The following is a 17454-nucleotide window of genomic DNA, read 5'->3' on the forward strand; positions in this document are numbered from 1 at the left end:
CCCGTCCCAAACTGAATTTCATTTATTATGTAAACAAAATCTTTTTTAAAAAAAAATGAAGAAATTATTAACTTGCAATCCTATCTTAGATATAGAAGGATTAGTAAACCCCTAATCTCTTTTCTGGAAGAAGTCTAGACTTAAACCAATCCATTTCCTGAACATAAAAAAAAATCCCTACCAGATCTGGCTAGGGAGGAAGTAGACAGCTGGGAGAGGGCCATTTGCCACATCAAGACTGTAGCTGCAGGGTCAGTATGCAGAATGTGCACAGAATAGCTAGAAACCATGAGAGATTAATCCCATGGCTGCTCTGGACATATAATGGATGCATGATAACTTCCAGGAGAAACCAGCTGCTTCCAAAACAAACACCATGCAGTGGCTATTGTGAGGGGGAAACAATACAGAGAGCCCCCTCCCATCTTGAGGACCAGTTCGTCCAATAGCAGCGGAGCTAGCGGGGAGGGGGATGAGTCCAGTGGGGAAGCAGGAAGTAGGGGAAAAGGCTCTGGCAGGATGGCAGAGCCTCTGTTACACGGGAGACAGGAAGAAAGAGCGGGGGGGGGGAAGGGGGGAGAAGGAAAACATGGAAAGGAGACGGTTTCTCCCTCCGGTTCCGGAATTACGCAGGAGGAAGAGGGGAAAGAGATTTGGAGTGCCCAGACTCCTATGTTGGAAGAAAACGCGGGAAACGCCATTCCAGGGTTCTGACCCAGACTGAGAACATGTATCCTGTACAGCTCTAGCACTGTAAATAGTTTGCACACAATAAAAGCATGAAAAGCCAACGGTTTGGAGAGTTGTTACTCTAGAGTAGCCGCAACGTGCCCTCTATGACAGCTATTGAGTTACCTGATGAGCTTCTACGTAGTTACCCCTCAAGATACAGGCAACAAGAAGAGATTCTGGCGGGGAAAGCATCATTGGGATGAGGGAGTTCTGTTGAGGCTTTATCCTGTATTCTACATCACTCCAGTCAGTTAGTGAACTCTCACTTCCATCTAAAAATCGAGGGAATGTAGAGGGAGGGAGATGTAACAGTTATCAGGTAATCACTATTGAACCTGAACAGGAGAAGATGTACACAGAGTAAGCAGTCGGTGCCAACTCCTGTTATTTTTAGGTAATTGCAGAACATTCAAAAGGTTTTTTATTAGTTAATTAAGTTAAATATGTTAATGTATGTGCTGCCCTTCAGCATTTTTAGCCAGGGTGGCCAACAGTTGATAAAGAAATTAATAATAAAACCCTTAAAAATTCTATCTCTGCAACAGAATAAAATATAAACACTTCAGCACAATTTCAGAAGAGAAAATAAAGAATATATTCTATTATTATTAATATACTGTGCTTCTTTCAAAGGTTATAGGGTGGTTTACAACACAAAGGTGAAAACACAAAATGCATATAACAACAAAGAATATTAATCCCCTCCTACAAACACATTTAAAAGGCCATAGATTGTTTAGTCAGCCAAAGGTTATAGAGAAACAGTTTTTGCCTGGAGCCTAAAGATATGTAGTGAAGGTGCCAGGTGAGCCTCTCTGAGGAGAGCATTCCACAAATGGGGAGCCACTGCAGAAAAGGCCCATTCTCGTGTTGCCACCATCTTCTCCTGACTCTTGAAAGACATATGAGCAGACAGTAGCCAAGCCACCATAGAGAGGGCATTTCATGGCAAATGAGGCATGGCAGTGAGACCAAGGAAGATGCCCTGTACCTGATGTGCTGGTGAGACTTAATTCACTGCTTGTGCTTGGCAGTGATGGGCCTGAGGTTCCCTTCTTCTGACCTGAAGAAGAAAACAAGCAGTTTGCAAAATACACTTTGGCCACACAAAGCAACTGAGAACATTTTATTCCAGGTTCCATGGGAATGATGGAAAGAGAGAAGCCAGTAACATTGATATGATTGTTTGGCCATTAGCCATTGTTAAAAGAATAGCTTATAAAGCCTTGCGGAGGGAGCCTCAGAGGGGCTTCCTCTCTCACATAGAGGACACTGACTAGCACTTACAACATAGGGATACTTGTTTTTCTTTGGCCTCAAGTCTAAAGTGAGCACTGAGAGTTATTCTCTCTCTCTCTCTCTCTCTCTCTCTCTCTCTCTTTCTGTGTGTGTGTGTGTGTGTGTGTGTGTGTGTGTGTGTGTGTGTAAATTAAATTTCCATAAAGTTCACATAAACATTCCAATAAATAATGGATTTTTCTTTTATCGGTATATCATCAGTTTTGTTTTGTTTTGAATAATAATAATGATATCTGATTCAGGGCTCTAGTAGACCATGATGGGTCACAGCCCCACAAATCCCCACAATCACAGACATAAAGTTCTGAAAGAGGGGAGCAGAGCTGCACACAAGGTTCTATCACATTTTCTTCACCTCACCTGGCTTTGGCCTTTGAGACGGGCTGTGCCTTCTCTTTGAGTTGGACCCCCTGGTTAAGTTTCCACATGTTTTACTGGGAACACGTTGACCTCCTAGAAGAGCAACAGTCAGTTAAGTTCTAGCCGCAACATTGAAGCTATTGTGTAAACCAGCGGTAGTCAACCTTTTTATACCTACCGCCCACTAATGCATCTTTCTTGATGGTGAAATTTCCTTACCCCCCACCAGCGCTCAATGGAAGGAGGATTCAGCTTGTGCCGTAGAACCCCCTACCGCCCAGCTAGAATCCTGAAATGCCCACTAGTGGGCGGCAGGGACCAGATTGACAACCCCATGTAAACTGACACATTTTACTTCTGGATGGGCAGTAAGAGCTACATTTTGCAGAGCTTGGAGAATTTATGAAGGGACCTGAATGGTGAGGATTTGTGGTAGATAAGCTAAAAAGGGCACTGGGAAACATGGAATGGGCTTACTGGCAACAGAGAAGCACCTTCTAAGGCAGTCTCACAGTAAGCTGCCCAGAATTAGGGACAAGCATCAAAAATAATGATGGTTACGTTTGACTTTGGCCGGTGAAACCATTTTGGGCAAACCACTTCTACCTGTCCTAGCCCCAGAGTCATACATTAAGTCAGGTGTGGGGCAGGTAAGGGCTTTGCCAAAAGAGGCATTGCAAGTGCTGCCATCTGAAACAGCTGCTATAACAAAGGCAGGGGGTTTCATTATAGGCATCTTGCTGCCTGTGAGATGCTGGCCCTGCCCACCTGTCAAACTGGCCCCACCCACCCCTCTCAAGGCACATCCTAATAAGGATCAGTTAAGTTCTAGCCGCAACATTGAGCCATGAATATGTGCCTCTATTTCTTCCCTGGCTCCTTGAGGGTATGAAGTCTCTTGCTCAGGCATCCCCAAACTGCGGCCCTCCAGATGTTTTGGCCTACAACTCCCATGATCCCTAGCTAAGAGGACCAGTTGTCAGGGATGATGGGAATTGTAGGCCAAAACATCTGGAGGGCCGAAGTTTGGGGGTGCCTGCTCTTGCTGCTTGCTTGCCCGTTTCAAAGCGCCACTGAAGTAGTAAGCCACTTGGAACCTCTTACCTGCATTTCTGTTGCTGAGCACTATTTTGTGCCGCCACTGAGCTTCAGAGAGGTACTTGGAGAGCAGCTGCACACGACAACTAAAGCCATCTCTGTTAGCAGACACATTCAAGCAGTCCAGCAGTGCAAGCTCTTCCTGAGCCACATGCTTCGAGTCCCAGGGGGAAGAGCCCTCCATTTCTTTCAGATGGTCCTGGAGCATGTTGAGAATGATCTCCATTGCTACATCATCTGCTAAAAACCCAGAGGTGCCACGGATGAAATGCTTCAAATCCAGATGGCTCCAGCTGAAGGACTCACATGTCTTGTGATCTGACTGCAAATCATGCAGCTTTGGGATGCTGAGATACTCGTGAGGTGTACCATAGGCAGTGCATGTCTCAAGTCTCCTTCCGGGCTCTGCCGAGTGCTGTGGACTCGCCGAGGTAGAAGAGCCTTGGCTAGCACAACGCTCAAGCCTCCTGGCGGCACAGTTCTTTTTCTCAAGGACAGACTCTTCTGTGTTGCCCTCCTCGTGGGGATCATCACCGCAGAGGTCGCTGTAGGAGACAAAGAGCAAGGAGAAGATGTTCTCCAGGAGTTCCAGGCGTAGAGGAACAGGGACAGTCCTTAAAAACTGCTGGCACTTGGCAAGATACTGAGCAAAGAGACCTGCATAATCTGCATTTGGGGAAACAAAACATTAGAAACAGATTTACTATTTCCCCTGCTCTCTTCATTCAAGGACTGGACGCTCAAGATAAAGGTAACTACCCTATGGGCGTCATGCACCCTGAACTCTCTAGCCCTGTCTTCTTCCACTTCTTCCTCCTCCAGCACTTTCTTCTACACTTTCTACCTTCTCCCCCATCACATTTTATGACTTCCCTAGGAACTTCCCCTTGTAAGTTCTTTGGGGTAGGGACATATCATATCTGTTCTTTGCAAAGCAACATAGACACACAGATGGTGCAGAATATATAAAAACCTCTTTAAATAACAAACCTATGTAGGCATGTCAATATCCAGTCTAAATATCATTTATTTCTAACTCCATATAAAAAGAGTATGCATGATAAAGTTGTATATTGTTTACAAAAACAAAACTCAAGAGGGGGGAAAGGTTCTAACTTTAATGTTTGCATGCTAAATATGCAGAAATGCGCCTGAAAATTAGGCAACATTCATATCCCAGCCGCCTGTCTTAAATGCCCCCAGCTTAAAAACTCTACTGAGGGTTTTGATACAGCCACAAAATAAAGAAGGGATGGGTAGCATTTAGTTGGACATTCAATAATAAGAATAATAAGAAGAAGAATTTATTATTTATACCCTGCCCATCTCGCTGGGTTTCCCCAGTCACTCTGGGCGGCTTCCAACAGAAAAATAAAATAATTGATTAAAGATTAAAAGCCTCCCTAAACAGGGCTGCCTTCAGATGTCTTCTAAAAATCTGGTAGCTGTTTTTCTCTTCGACATCCAATGGGAGGGAGTTCCACAGGCCAGGTGCCACTACCGAGAAGGCCCTCTGCCTGGTTCCCTGCAACTTGGCTTCTTGCAACGAGGGAACCGCCAGAAGGCCCTCAGTGCTGGACCTCAGTGTCCAGGCAGAACAATGGGGGTGGAGACGCTCCTTCAGGTATACTGGGCCGAGGCCATTTTCAACATCACTTACGTAGCACTGGCCATTTCCAAAAACAGAATGCAGGCTGTGCCTTAGACCAAGTCAGAGTGTCAGTCCGTCTAAGTCAGTGACTGGCAGCAGCTCTCCAGGGTTTTCGGGGAGAGGGTCCTTCCCAGCCCTAGAGACTCCGGGGATTGAACCCGGTACCTTCTGCATGCAAGTCATGTGCTTTACCACTAAGCTACAGCTCTTGCCCTGACACATTAGCCCATCTCATCCAGATAACAGAAACAAGGTGCAGAATTAGACTAGCAGCACTAGGACAAGGGAGTCAAAGAGAAGGAGTCTACGGATTCATATCTAGCGCAGTCTATAAATATAATCCAAATGCTATCCTCAACAGTGAGCCCATATTAAATAATTCAATTCACAGCTTATCAGGAAAAGAGTTAACATTTTGACCTTGTGCAACAGCTGTTGTGCTATTTTACACACTCGTAAAAATAAAAAATGACGCAATTGCTCCTACAGTAAGGGTGAATTCTCAGCAGAAGGCCTCCACAAATCAGCCCATTGGTATACCCAAACCTCCTACATATGATTGCAACTGCCAATTTCACTCAGCTTGAAAAGGATTTTTATTTAACTGTAAAGGGCTTAAAAAAAGGGAAATACGCTGTAATACTTCCCTATACATTATGGTCCACCTATTCCAGTTTGTGCACGCATAAAATCTCCTTGCAGAAGCAATGAATGGCTTTAGGGGAGGGTGGAAGAAAGAGAAGGCACCAGCCCCTCCATAAATCCTTACAGCTTAGTGGGCCAGAGTGTGGTACCCAAAGAGCTAAACCTCTGGAGTAATGCCTTGCTACTTTGGAGCACCCAACAGCAGTAATGGCCAAACTTGGCCCTCCAGATGTTTTGGGACTACAACTCCCACCATCCCTAACAGGGCCAGTGGTCAGGGATGATGGGAATTGTAGTCCCAAAACAGCTGGAGGGCCAAGTTTGGCCATCACTGCCCTACACCTCTAGAAATCACTTACTGATCCTGTGGACTCCTTTCTACACCTTTATCCATAAATTATTACTTGACGATCCTCTCCTTCCATAAACCCCACCTTTCCCCTACAAAGTTTGGGCCAGTGGAGATATCACTGCCAAAGAAATTGATGGGGCAAAGGAACGAAAGCACACCATCCCATCCGATCATGGAACATGGTGAAATGATGGCACAGAAGATTGCAATCTCTCTTGCTGCACCAGCATTACAGTTCTGAAAAATAGAAAACCCTATTCAGGTGTGTCTTGTTCTGCAGAAAGAAGTAGATGAACATCGAATAAAAATCAACAATGACTTTTGTTACAAGGTATGTGGAAGCTACCAGACCTGGGCAAAGGGTCTGATCTGCAGATTTGCCCTCGCCAGGCATCTCCTCAGGGGGGCCGTTGACAAAAAAGTTCCTGCAGTCTTTGCAATGTGAATCTTTGTGTGCATTGACACAGAGGGCGTATATGGCATATTTCATGGCACAAAATGCCTGGAAAAGAATGAGATTGCGACGCAGGCTCAAATGACTGGAAGCTGCCATCGCCGTTGAATCTAAAAAAAGAAAGAGAAAGTGGGAAATGGAAAGGTGAGTTTGTTCAGCTATAGGGAAGTTATTAACATTTCCAAAGCCTGGAATCGGTGCTCCCACCCAATCCCAAACAAGGTTAGAGAAACTGCAGACCAACAACTGGTGTAGCACACGGGGTTGTGTGTGTGTCTGAGGGAGAGAAGGAAAAATAAAGAAACAGATTGTGGCTGTATTGTGAGTGGATGTGGGCTTTAACCTTTTACCCTCATTGCAGCCCCAACAGGAATTGTCCCTGCCTATACCTTCATTTCACAATGAGAAGAGAGCTTTGAATTGTACCAGTGGGAGACCCTCCCCCCTGAAACAATAAACACACACACACGGTTCCAATGAGGACCACAGCAGGGGCAAAGGCTTGCAGTTCACACGCCACAGTCCCCATCTGCCTCATCCCCATATACATTGGCTATTAATATCACCCAAAAAACCCTGCACACCAGTTCATGATTTGCTTTCAGTTTCAAAGAATCGTGGCTTAGCATTCTGTAGGAACCAGAGACTTTAAACAAGCCAACATCAAACTAAATGCTATGAAGCTGGCTTCTTTAATTGACCATACTTTTCTTTCAAACCACAGTTTCTGGTTCGTAGGCAACACTAAGCCAAGATTTCTTAGAAACGCAAAAGAAAATTCTAGCAAAGCCCTTCTTGCCATGACAAACAATAGTGTATCCAACAAACAGGTTAGATGGACACTTGGCCATATCTACAGCCGCCTCACACACACACACACACACACACACACCAATCTACCTTGAGTTTCTTCTGTGTCCCTGGCTGGAATTGCCTGAAGAAGTTCAGTGACAGCTTCTTCGTTCAGGGCCACAAGATTAGTAAGATGGTGCAGAAAGTAAAGGGATGAGTGGGATTCCAAACTGTGCAGGTGCTGCAGAAGAACCTTCTCTGGGATAATATTACTGCATGAGAAAAGAAGCCTTGTTTCAGTGGCAGCAAGATTAGCTTGTAACCTCACATTTTTTCAAGAGAAGGATTCACAACACTCTGATTTGTCTGCATGAAGTCTTTTAGATACCTGTTATGGGGAATGTAAGTTGAGTGCTTAATGTGTGTAGCAACTGGCCATTGCACACATTCCCCAGGCCTCATGGACATCACCCACGATGTGCACATCCATCCTTGCAGAACATTTGTAAATCAAATGAATTTTATGTTTTCTCCAGCCATTGTGCACAATTCTCAACAGGTTTCCCCACCACCACCATGCTGTTACCTATTCTGCTGAATACACCATTCAAGAACTTCCACTTGGGCACATAGTCCATCACAGAAGTCTTTTAATACTGAGTCATTGTGGAGATCCTGTTAAAAAGAAATAGGTTTGCATCCATTCAAAGCAAAAGAAAAAAGAAAAGCCCTCCAATTCCTCTTCTTAAGAAACTGACTGGAATCAAAGCAAGGGAAAACATTGTGCCTTCCCTCACAGGCTTAATGAGGCCTGACATACCTGAGATTTGTGAAGAGTCCACAGCAGCATTTTTGCCGATTCTAAACTGTGACACTGAGTCCACCCTAACAATATCAGGAGGCGACTGAGGTGGCTGAATTCTTGCCGTAGTAAACCATTGAGGCTGGAGAAGTCTTCCCTTTTCAATAAAGTTAATGCTGTACCCTAGAGAAAAGAACCACTTGTTTGTTTTAAGACTGTAGAAGGCCTGAGTGGGAAGGAGAGTTAAAATTGCAAATGTTAAAAACAGTTCTAAGAGAATTTTCATGTTCTGTTCCTATGGCCTGTAGGGAAGCAGCCCCTGGAAAATGTATGGATAAAAAGTGCTATCACTACCCTTCTCTCTTAGTTCCAAATAACTCCCTTCAGCATTTTATGTAGACACAAATCATTCTAGCATAATGATGATCCAAAACCTGTACTGGGCATGGACCAATTCAAAGGGACTATGGCTATGAAGAATGCATGCCTTGTATGCGTCAAGGTTCCATGTTTAATCGCGGGCATCTTGGGTACAAAGACCCTTTATTGAGATCTCAGAGAGCTAGCTATTGTCAATTGGGTTGGACAGTACTTACAGTGGACGTTCAGCCTGACTCCACAGAAGCAGATGCTAATATCTATATTAAGTGCTTCAACTCACTTAAATCCCATTCACCTTTATACACTATTTACACTCTTGTTTCAGACCTTTTCAGAGGCACCATTTCAAAACATATGAAGGGTGTTACCCGTAGCAAGCCCCTTGATTTAGATAGGTAAGCCCACCTTCAAAAATAAACAAATCCAAGAAAGAAAAACCTAAGTTACACCATGAATCAGAGTAAGCATCTACATAAAGCACACAGAGTACTAGTTTGCAGTTTACCTAACTACTAAGCCACTAAAACTGCAGCACATTTGCCAAAGGTCTTGATGATAACGCTGGTAGTGACTTCACAAAGTTCTTTGCCTAACTCAGAAACATTGGCAGCCACACGATCCATTACTCAACTCCTCCTATGTGAATGTCTCATAAGTGATTTACCAGAATTTGTTCCAAAAAGTGCTTGTTGCTGCTCAGGCAGTAGAAATAGGCAGCTTTCCAAGAATGAGCGTGTTCACGATCCAAGAACAATGCCATCACTGCTCGCTCTACATCCAGCTGTTCAGATGTACCTGAAACACCCATAAGTAGGGTTAATTTCACATATAGTTAAGACACAGAGTAGCACCAAGATGGGCAGTCTCTCTATACATTTCAGCTACAGTCACCAATTATCTTCTGCTTAAACTAAGCCAACAATTATCATTGCACAGCAAAGAGAACATGCAAATTTAAACAAACCTTTGCCAGGTGACTTCAGTCCCAGCAGCTTCTCTCTCATCTTCTCAATGAATACACTGCTGAACAGGTTGAGTAAGGCATGGCTGTCTTTCCTGAGCAGACAGCTGAGCAGCCTCTCCTCTTTCAGCGGGCTCCGCTCAGCCCAACAGGCATCCAGAAGTTCTCGGCAGAGAAGCCGTAGCTCTCCAGTCTGATTCTCCACCTCCAAATTCAACATGCCAAGGGCACGATAAATTTCATCCATGGCCTCGCTCCCACCAGATTCCGACAACTCTGGATTTAGCTGGAGGCGCTTCAAATATTTTAGGGACTCCCAGAGAAAGTCAACGAAGATGTGTTGTGGAGAGCCGCTGTGTGAGAGCGAAGAGCTCTGCTCAGCAGAGTCTTTCTGGAGAAGCTCCAAGATGGCTTGCAGCTTCCGAGGAGCCTGCAACAGCATCTTTCGGAGGGCAGAGAACACCTCGGCACTGAACAGCTGCACGGCTCCATCTCTTGGCTTCCTATTTGGCCCATGCCTGTTTCCAAAAGCTTCATATAGTTCCTGGGGAAATAGCTGGATTAACAGAAGATTCTTTCCACAAATACAACTGAGAGACGTAAAGAGGTAAGCAGATATATAAAATATGGAGGAGCTGTCAACAGCATTGGCCCAGTTTACACTGGGGGTCTAAGAGAGCCCCAAACGTAGTTAAACATCTGCAGCTAGACAGCCCCATTCCAGCTCTGTCTGCATACTGCAGCCACCTCCTACCTGCTTTCTCATCATCCATAGTACAAGGATTCTTCATGGAGCACCAGAGAAGAAATGTTGTTGGGTCCCTGAGACTTCCTTGCTCCTCTCTGGTGCTACAAGAAGTATCCCCTAAGTGGCAGAGAATGCATGAGCTGATGGTGATAGAACAGAGAGAAGAACTGGAATTAGGTTCTCTGGATGACTGTAGAACCGATAGTTGCTACAGCGAAGCAGAGATGTCTGGCCACAGCGAGGATCTTTTTAATTCTCCTGTGTGAACTGGGCCATTGTCTGCTATCTAGGCCAAAGAACAAGAACTGCAAACACTATTAATGCTTATAGCTATTAAAAAGAAATCAGCAAGAAGATGCAAAATTGACAGAAACAAGAGGAGAAATAAATGATGGGATGGTGGTGCTGTCCAGCAATTAGAGGGCCAAAGGTTCCCCACCCCTGCAGTGGAGAAACTCCCTTTCTCCCCATGCTGCTCCTGCTGATAAATATGAATTATCAGGTTATTATAACCCCCACTCCCAATCAGAGACACTCTATCCCACTTGTCACACCCTAGTTAGATTTCCTTCATTTTTGCCAGGAAATAGCTTCTTTGCAAGAAAACTAATGAACCTGACTATTAAACAAGTAAAGGGCAGAATGAGCATCAAGCATTTCATTATCAAAATATTTTCACGTGCTAGCCTCTCTTGTAAATTCATTCTACACCTAAAGAGTAGGCCAGGGAGAACTTTAAAATCAAAGCAATAGTTATCAGCTTTAAATAATGAAGTGAAGGTTTCAGAAAGCCATATCAAAAGTTAGTTACATTTTCAAAGGGAAGCTAAACCAGCTGCATCTTGTACAGAAAGCCGCATGATTTTCTCTTCTTCTTTCAGTCCTATTTAAGGGGTTTCTCACCACAGCCATTATGTAGCTGGTTACAGATGTCTGAGTCACGTGAGTTTCTGACTCCATTTTTAAAATCATGACACATGATCCTAGAGCACCTTTCTGTTCCACAAACATTCATTTTCTTTAATGAAGTTTTTTACACAAGTAGAATGATGTGGTAATATAGGATGCAATAATATCAATAATAAACTGGTGACCTCTTAAAACAAGTAGAACTCATAAACAGTGTTCCTGGAAAAAATTAAATCAGTTGAACCATTTGGTATTTGATCTCAGGTTGGTAATATCCAGTCCAGAACTGAAAACAAAGCACTTACAGGAAAAAACTGAGAAGCCTAAGAGTTTGGCACTAAGACTCAGAACTTTCCCTATTACCTAGACCTTTTGGACTAGAAGACAGAGCTATGCAGATCCACTAGCAGTCTGAACAATACTTCATTATGGACCTTAAAACTGAACAACTTTTCTGGAATTGAAGTGGGCCTAACAATTTTACTACACAAAGGCAGGCAGTTTCCCAACTGTTGTTTATGAGTTATGTTGGAAGGTCCAGAATCCAACATCTAATACATATTAGGTTAAAAACAAACAACCATCAACCTTCACAAGAGAGGTGACAAAGTGATAATAAGATAAAATTGTAACATAGGAATATATTTTATACCAAGTCAGTCCACTGGTCCATCAAGCTTGGTACAACCTACACAGACTGGCCTCAACTCTCCAGAGTTTCAAGCAAGATTCTTCCCCAACCCTTCCTAGAGCTGCCAGCATTTGAACCTGGGGCCTATTGCATGAAAAGCGTGTGCTTTCCCACTCAGCTTGGCCCTTCCCCAAATTAATGCATCCAAAGTATGACTGTTCCCCTTGAAGGAATCAGTGAAATTCCCAATAATCAATCATCTTCAGAAGGCTGGAGCTGACTGGCAATAAACCTAAGCATAAGGGGGAAGCCTCGCTGGCAAACATCCACAGAGATGACCATCAAAACACTCAAGAAAACTAGGTTACATAGGTTATATATTTTTGAACAAGCCACACAAAGTTCACTTAAATATGCATGGATTTAGACCAAAAAGTGAAGCGGTGACTGCTCATCTGAATCACAGCCAGCTAACTCCTGGATCACCCCACATTTCATATGAATTCCAGGAGTTGGAATTATCTCAGGGCTGTACTGCTCAGCTGTATTTGTTGTTCATACACGAGCTTTGCACACATAAGAGCAACATTAAATGTAACATCTGTTGAACCAAGTTCACCCTCAAGAAGTAATCACACCTTTAGAACAGCATGTGAGACATCCTTTTCTAGTTCTTCTAGGAGAAGCAAGAACTCAATTTCTCTCTGGAGAGCTTCTGGAACTGTTTTCTGGAATGAATAGAGAGAACAGAAATTGGAATGATATGTATTATAATAGGTATGCAAATAAAATATATCTAGTGAGCGCTTCTTGGCAGACATTTTAGATGTTTTAAAGCTTTTAGGAGCTGGGCAGAGATTGCAACTTATTTCCCAGTCTACTTTGATACTTCCTGCTCAAATAGACTAATTTCAAATAGACAGGGATTCAGCCAACAACTTGCCAGTACTTATAAACCAAATATTTGGTTCAATTAGTTTTAAAGATGACAGCTACAATCTAGGGCAGGCTTCCTCAAACTCAGCCCTCCAGATGTTTTTGGCCTACAACTCCCATGATCCCTATCTAGCAGGACCAGTGGTCAGAGATGATGGGAATTGTAGTCTCAAAACATCTGGAGGGCTGAGTTTGAGGAAGCTTGATCTAAGGGAACAATTTATGGGAACCTTGCAGAGAGCTGGAGGGTGGTGCTTTTGCCAGCGGCAGGGGCAAGGGCATTGCCAAATCTAAAAGAATGTTTTTGCCCCACTGATTCAGTAAGACTGCCACCTTTCTTACTAGGTCAACTTCTATGACTATACCAGCTGCTTAGCACACAGAAACGAAGCAGAGGATTTTCTTATCACTTTATCCCCATGACAGAATCTATATCTGTGTAAGTTCTGCATGTCAGTCTGCCTTTCAATGCACAAGGGCAGGGACATCAAAAACTTAGAACTGCCACTGGTGTTTTGCAATAATTGAAAAGAAAGCATCATCATATGCATCATTTTGCTATTTGAACAAAGGTAGCTATTTTGCATTGTGGCCTATCCATTCAGAATATCAACAGGACTTGCACTAGCAAATCAATTGAAGAAGAGCATAATGTTACAGTCATAGCCAAAGTCTTCTTTAATGGTCTTGTGATTTATTTTTATTTTTTTGTAATTACTGAAACAGCAGCAATTCTCAAACTTCATTAGGCAGTACAAAATTTCTCAAATAAGGACAGAAGTATTTTCTTATCTACAAAATTTCTCAAATAAGGACAGAAGTATTTTTTTACCTGCTCCCATGCAAGCCAAGTCTGCAAAACAAGGAGCCAAAACCAAGCAAGTTTTTGAGGACTACGGTTCGATCCACACCTACAAGGAGATATCCCAAAATTAGTCATTTTCTATACTAAATTCATTTATCTAAAAATCTCAGTAGATTTTGAACTGCAGCCTTAAAAAGAGCAGCTCATAACCCCCAAAGCAATGGTGCTCAAAGCTCTACCACAATCAAATCCATCCTTGAACAAAGGAAATTCAAAGGGAGACTACAAGATGAAAGCAGTAAATGGCAGTACTGTATATCAAGAGGTTCAGTACTATTGCTTGTCTATGGAATTGCCAAAATCATTTGACATCACATTACATGTAATAACTGACTTACAAATGTCAGGATACCTGTGTTTTCAAACATTGTTTTTTGTGAATCGTCACTGTTATGTGATTCTCACCATCTGCACATTTCTGCATTCCACTTCCTTCTTTCATCAAAGTTTACAATCACGCTTCCCTTCTGCAAATACTTGCTATTCAGGATTGGAGTTGACAGAAGTCTATGTCATAATAAATTTCTTAGTCAATAATCTTTGTTAATAGCGTTGGAAATGATTAACACTGCTGCCCTTTTGAAATGAATAAGGAACACATTTAAAATGCACTTTAAGGCTCCATTCACTTACCTGGGAAAAAGCCCCACTGAAAATAATGGGACTTACTTCAGAGCATCTATGTATAGCACTGCACTGTAATATTTTAAAACTTGCAACTTCAACTTTCACGCACTTTTTCTACTTTCAACTGTTAGTTACCAAAAGTCACTGTAGCGCTCACCTCATATGAGAAGGGCAGACTATTAGAGCATGAAGGATCTTTTCCACTTTTTCACAGCCATCTTCCTGCCACCGGTGTAACTGAGGAATGCAGGCCTGTGCAAGTTCCCAGTCTTCCCTCTTCACACAATCACAAAAAAACCAGAAGAGCTGTTCCAGGGATGCAGATTCCTCCTTACCAAATGGATGCATCTTCCGGCTTCAAAATGCAAACAAAAGATTAGAACTCATCAGATCCTATTCTGAAATCATATTTGTCAAACATTCACTTACAATGCACTTCCTAAAATGAGAGATGGAAATCTACAGAAAGATTATGTCTTTCCCTACACAAAGTTAGAATGTCTAGCAGGACAGACATCTAACACTAATACATTTGATTGTCCACATAAACAAACAAAACAAAAAACACTTTTATAAAATACTGTAACAAGAATAGCAATTGTCTTGTTTGCTCATTGAAAATCCGTCAAAACATTTGCAGGTAAAGAGGTGAGAGTGAAAACAGGAAAGTGGAAACTGCAGCTGACTAGCCTTCCCTCAGGCCTAACAATAGCAAGTTGAGAGACTAAGCTTATCTTGAGTGGAAATACAGGGGACAGTATGGGTGCAACGGAAGCTATAATGGGGTTAAATCTTTGTGAGGATATGGAGATCTCTGAGGGGGGGTGGGGCTGAGCCAGAGCCAGAGAGGGTTAGCAAATTCTGCATTAAGATGAGCAAAACCTTTTAGCCCAGCAAGAATTATTCCTGCAGGTTAAAAAAAACCAAAGTCATCTAGTGGACTCATTAATAAACCAGGGCTCATTTATTATAGCTGAACAGTTCTTATGGTGCCACATCTGACTTAACTGCTCTGTGGGAAACTTTCCACTGCCAAATAAACTTTACCCAGCTAATCTATGATGAATCAAGCCCCCCTTGATCATGCAACTTGCTCTAATTCACATTTCAGTTTCTTAAAGAAGTACCTTGACAGGCACTACTATTCAAGTATCAAGCTTAAAAGTATCTGGTCTAGGTACCTTCACGCAGAATTACGCCCCACCAAGCAAGCTCAGTAGAGCTGACTCCAAAGAGGGCAAATGAATGTAGCGCTGACGTTCCGTGGCTGCTTTTTATACTTGACAACTTTGCTAAAAGGTTACTCTCATCACGTGGGCAACTGTTAATTTAAAAGCCTGGATATATTTAAATAACCACCCGCAACAATCTACTAGTGCCTTCCTTGCTCGTCTCGGCAAGCGAGCTGCCATGCCCATCTCATCTGAACTGCTCCGCCTAAGTACCCTCGGCAGGAGGCTCTCCTGCGTCCTCCTCCGAGTCTCGTCTCACCCAGCGGACTTTTCCCTTTCGCCCCCACCCTCCCCATACTTCCCCCCGGCATGTAAAGGCAGCGCAGGCAGGGAACCAGCACCTCGTGCCTCGCATAAGACCCACCTGGAAGAGAGGTCCAACCACCAGTAGAATATACATTCGCCTCGCCTCAGCAGCTTATCCTACTGTCATCGGCGCTACCTGCACTCCCAGAAAGAATAAAGTCCTGTTGCCGCGGCCATGTTGAAAAGCTAATCAGGTGATCGAAACGGCAGGCGGAACAACCGGCTTATTGGACAAGGGGGACGCCATCTTTCTCTAGGGCAAGGAAGCCCAACAGTTGCCATCTCTCAAGCGGGCAAAAATATCACGTGTCTGGAAAGGCAGGCGCTCGTGGACCGCATAACGTACAATTTATTTACTCATTTTTTTTTAAAAAAAATGTATTCATCCGAAGATCACGTTCTCCCTCATCCTCTCTAGTTCGGTTGGCTGGGATCTACCCAGATTTACCATACAGTCCTCCTTTATTCCACTAGCTGGCCGGATCCCTAGCTTTCGTTATAAAAAATAAAATAAGCTAATGTCCCATCAGGCAAAATGTGCTGGCCTTCCGAGCCATTCTTCTTTTTTTAAAAAAAGCTACTGTAGCCTACTGTCATATTTTAATGTTGCTAGCCAATGAAGCAAGTGATAGCTGTGACTGACATTTAAGAAAGCAGAGCATACAGGCGAGGGTCCTTAACGGAGAAATGATGTTGACTTTTTATAGTGTTTATTATTAGAGCTTCTAATAGCAAATAACTTGTTAGGTCAATGAAGACTGCAATCTCTCTTACCTGGGAGTAAGTCCTGAAGAATTGAGTGTTACTTGCTTTTGACTGTACATGTATAGGATTGTGATGTGTAGGGTGAAAAAACTTGTTATATTTTCATTTCATTGGTGCCATTCAGCCTTATTGTCAGTCTTAGTGCTGTTCAACAGAATGAATTTCATGTACAGTACTCACAGGCATTATTTATTTATACTGTACACTATTCCATTATGTGTGACAAGTGTTATGTATTGAAGTTCTCACCCTGGGCCAGCAGGGGGATAGTTTATATACCGTATATTCCGGCCTATAAGACGACTGGGCGTATAAGATGACCCCCAACTTTTCCAGTTAAAATATAGAGTTTGGGATATACTCACTGTATAAGAAATACGACCCGACGTATAAGACGACCCCTGACTTTTGAGAAGATTTTCCTGGGTTAAAAAGTAGTCTTATACGCAGGAATATACTGTAGTTTTCACTCAGGTCTTCGTTAGTTAGTTTAGGCCAGGCATCCCCAAACTTCGGCCCTCCAGATGTTTTGGACTACAATTCCCATCATCCCTGACCACTGGTCCTGTTAGCTAGGGATCATGGGAGTTGCAGGCCAAAACATCTGGAGGGCTGCAGTTTCAGGATGCCTGGTTTAGGCAGTGTCAGGGGGACTCCCTACAGGGAGCCTCCCCCCATCATCCTGACTAGCGACAGCGCTAGTAGCGGGTCAGGGGGAAGCGGAATGGAAGGGGGAAGGCTCAGCGAGGCATCAGAGTCCTGGCAACGCTGTGGAGAACAGACGGTGGAAGAAGGGTTCAGCGACGTATCGGAGCCCCTGCACCACTCTGACCATCTAGGAGAGGAGGCGTCAGGGAAGTGTCGGAGCCCAGGCACCGTCCTAGCCAGCAAGGGGAAGAAGGAACACT

General features: G+C 43.5%; 1 protein-coding gene across 2 annotated transcripts in view; it reads right to left on the bottom strand.

Annotated features, from left to right (window-relative positions):
• ZFYVE26 (zinc finger FYVE-type containing 26) overlaps nt 1–15977 on the bottom strand; it is a 44628-nt gene extending 28651 nt beyond the window's left edge. For both annotated transcript variants that reach the window (XM_035113825.2, XM_035113815.2), the window contains exons 1-14: nt 15840–15977; nt 14401–14598; nt 13584–13662; nt 12454–12543; nt 9531–10071; nt 9231–9361; nt 8204–8368; nt 7970–8058; nt 7492–7655; nt 6489–6701; nt 3496–4155; nt 2392–2484; nt 1724–1795; nt 856–1004 (exon numbers count right to left, since the gene is read on the bottom strand). In XM_035113825.2, the coding sequence (XP_034969716.2) occupies nt 856–1004; nt 1724–1795; nt 2392–2484; nt 3496–4155; nt 6489–6701; nt 7492–7655; nt 7970–8058; nt 8204–8368; nt 9231–9361; nt 9531–10071; nt 12454–12543; nt 13584–13662; nt 14401–14591 (2637 nt within the window). In that variant the 5' untranslated portion in view covers nt 14592–14598; nt 15840–15977. The remainder of the gene's footprint in view (nt 1–855; nt 1005–1723; nt 1796–2391; nt 2485–3495; nt 4156–6488; nt 6702–7491; nt 7656–7969; nt 8059–8203; nt 8369–9230; nt 9362–9530; nt 10072–12453; nt 12544–13583; nt 13663–14400; nt 14599–15839) is intronic.
• Nucleotides 15978–17454: the final 1477 nt, after the last annotated feature.

Source organism: Zootoca vivipara, chromosome 1 (assembly GCF_963506605.1).
Source record: "Zootoca vivipara chromosome 1, rZooViv1.1, whole genome shotgun sequence".
Lineage (NCBI taxonomy): Eukaryota > Metazoa > Chordata > Lepidosauria > Squamata > Lacertidae > Zootoca > Zootoca vivipara.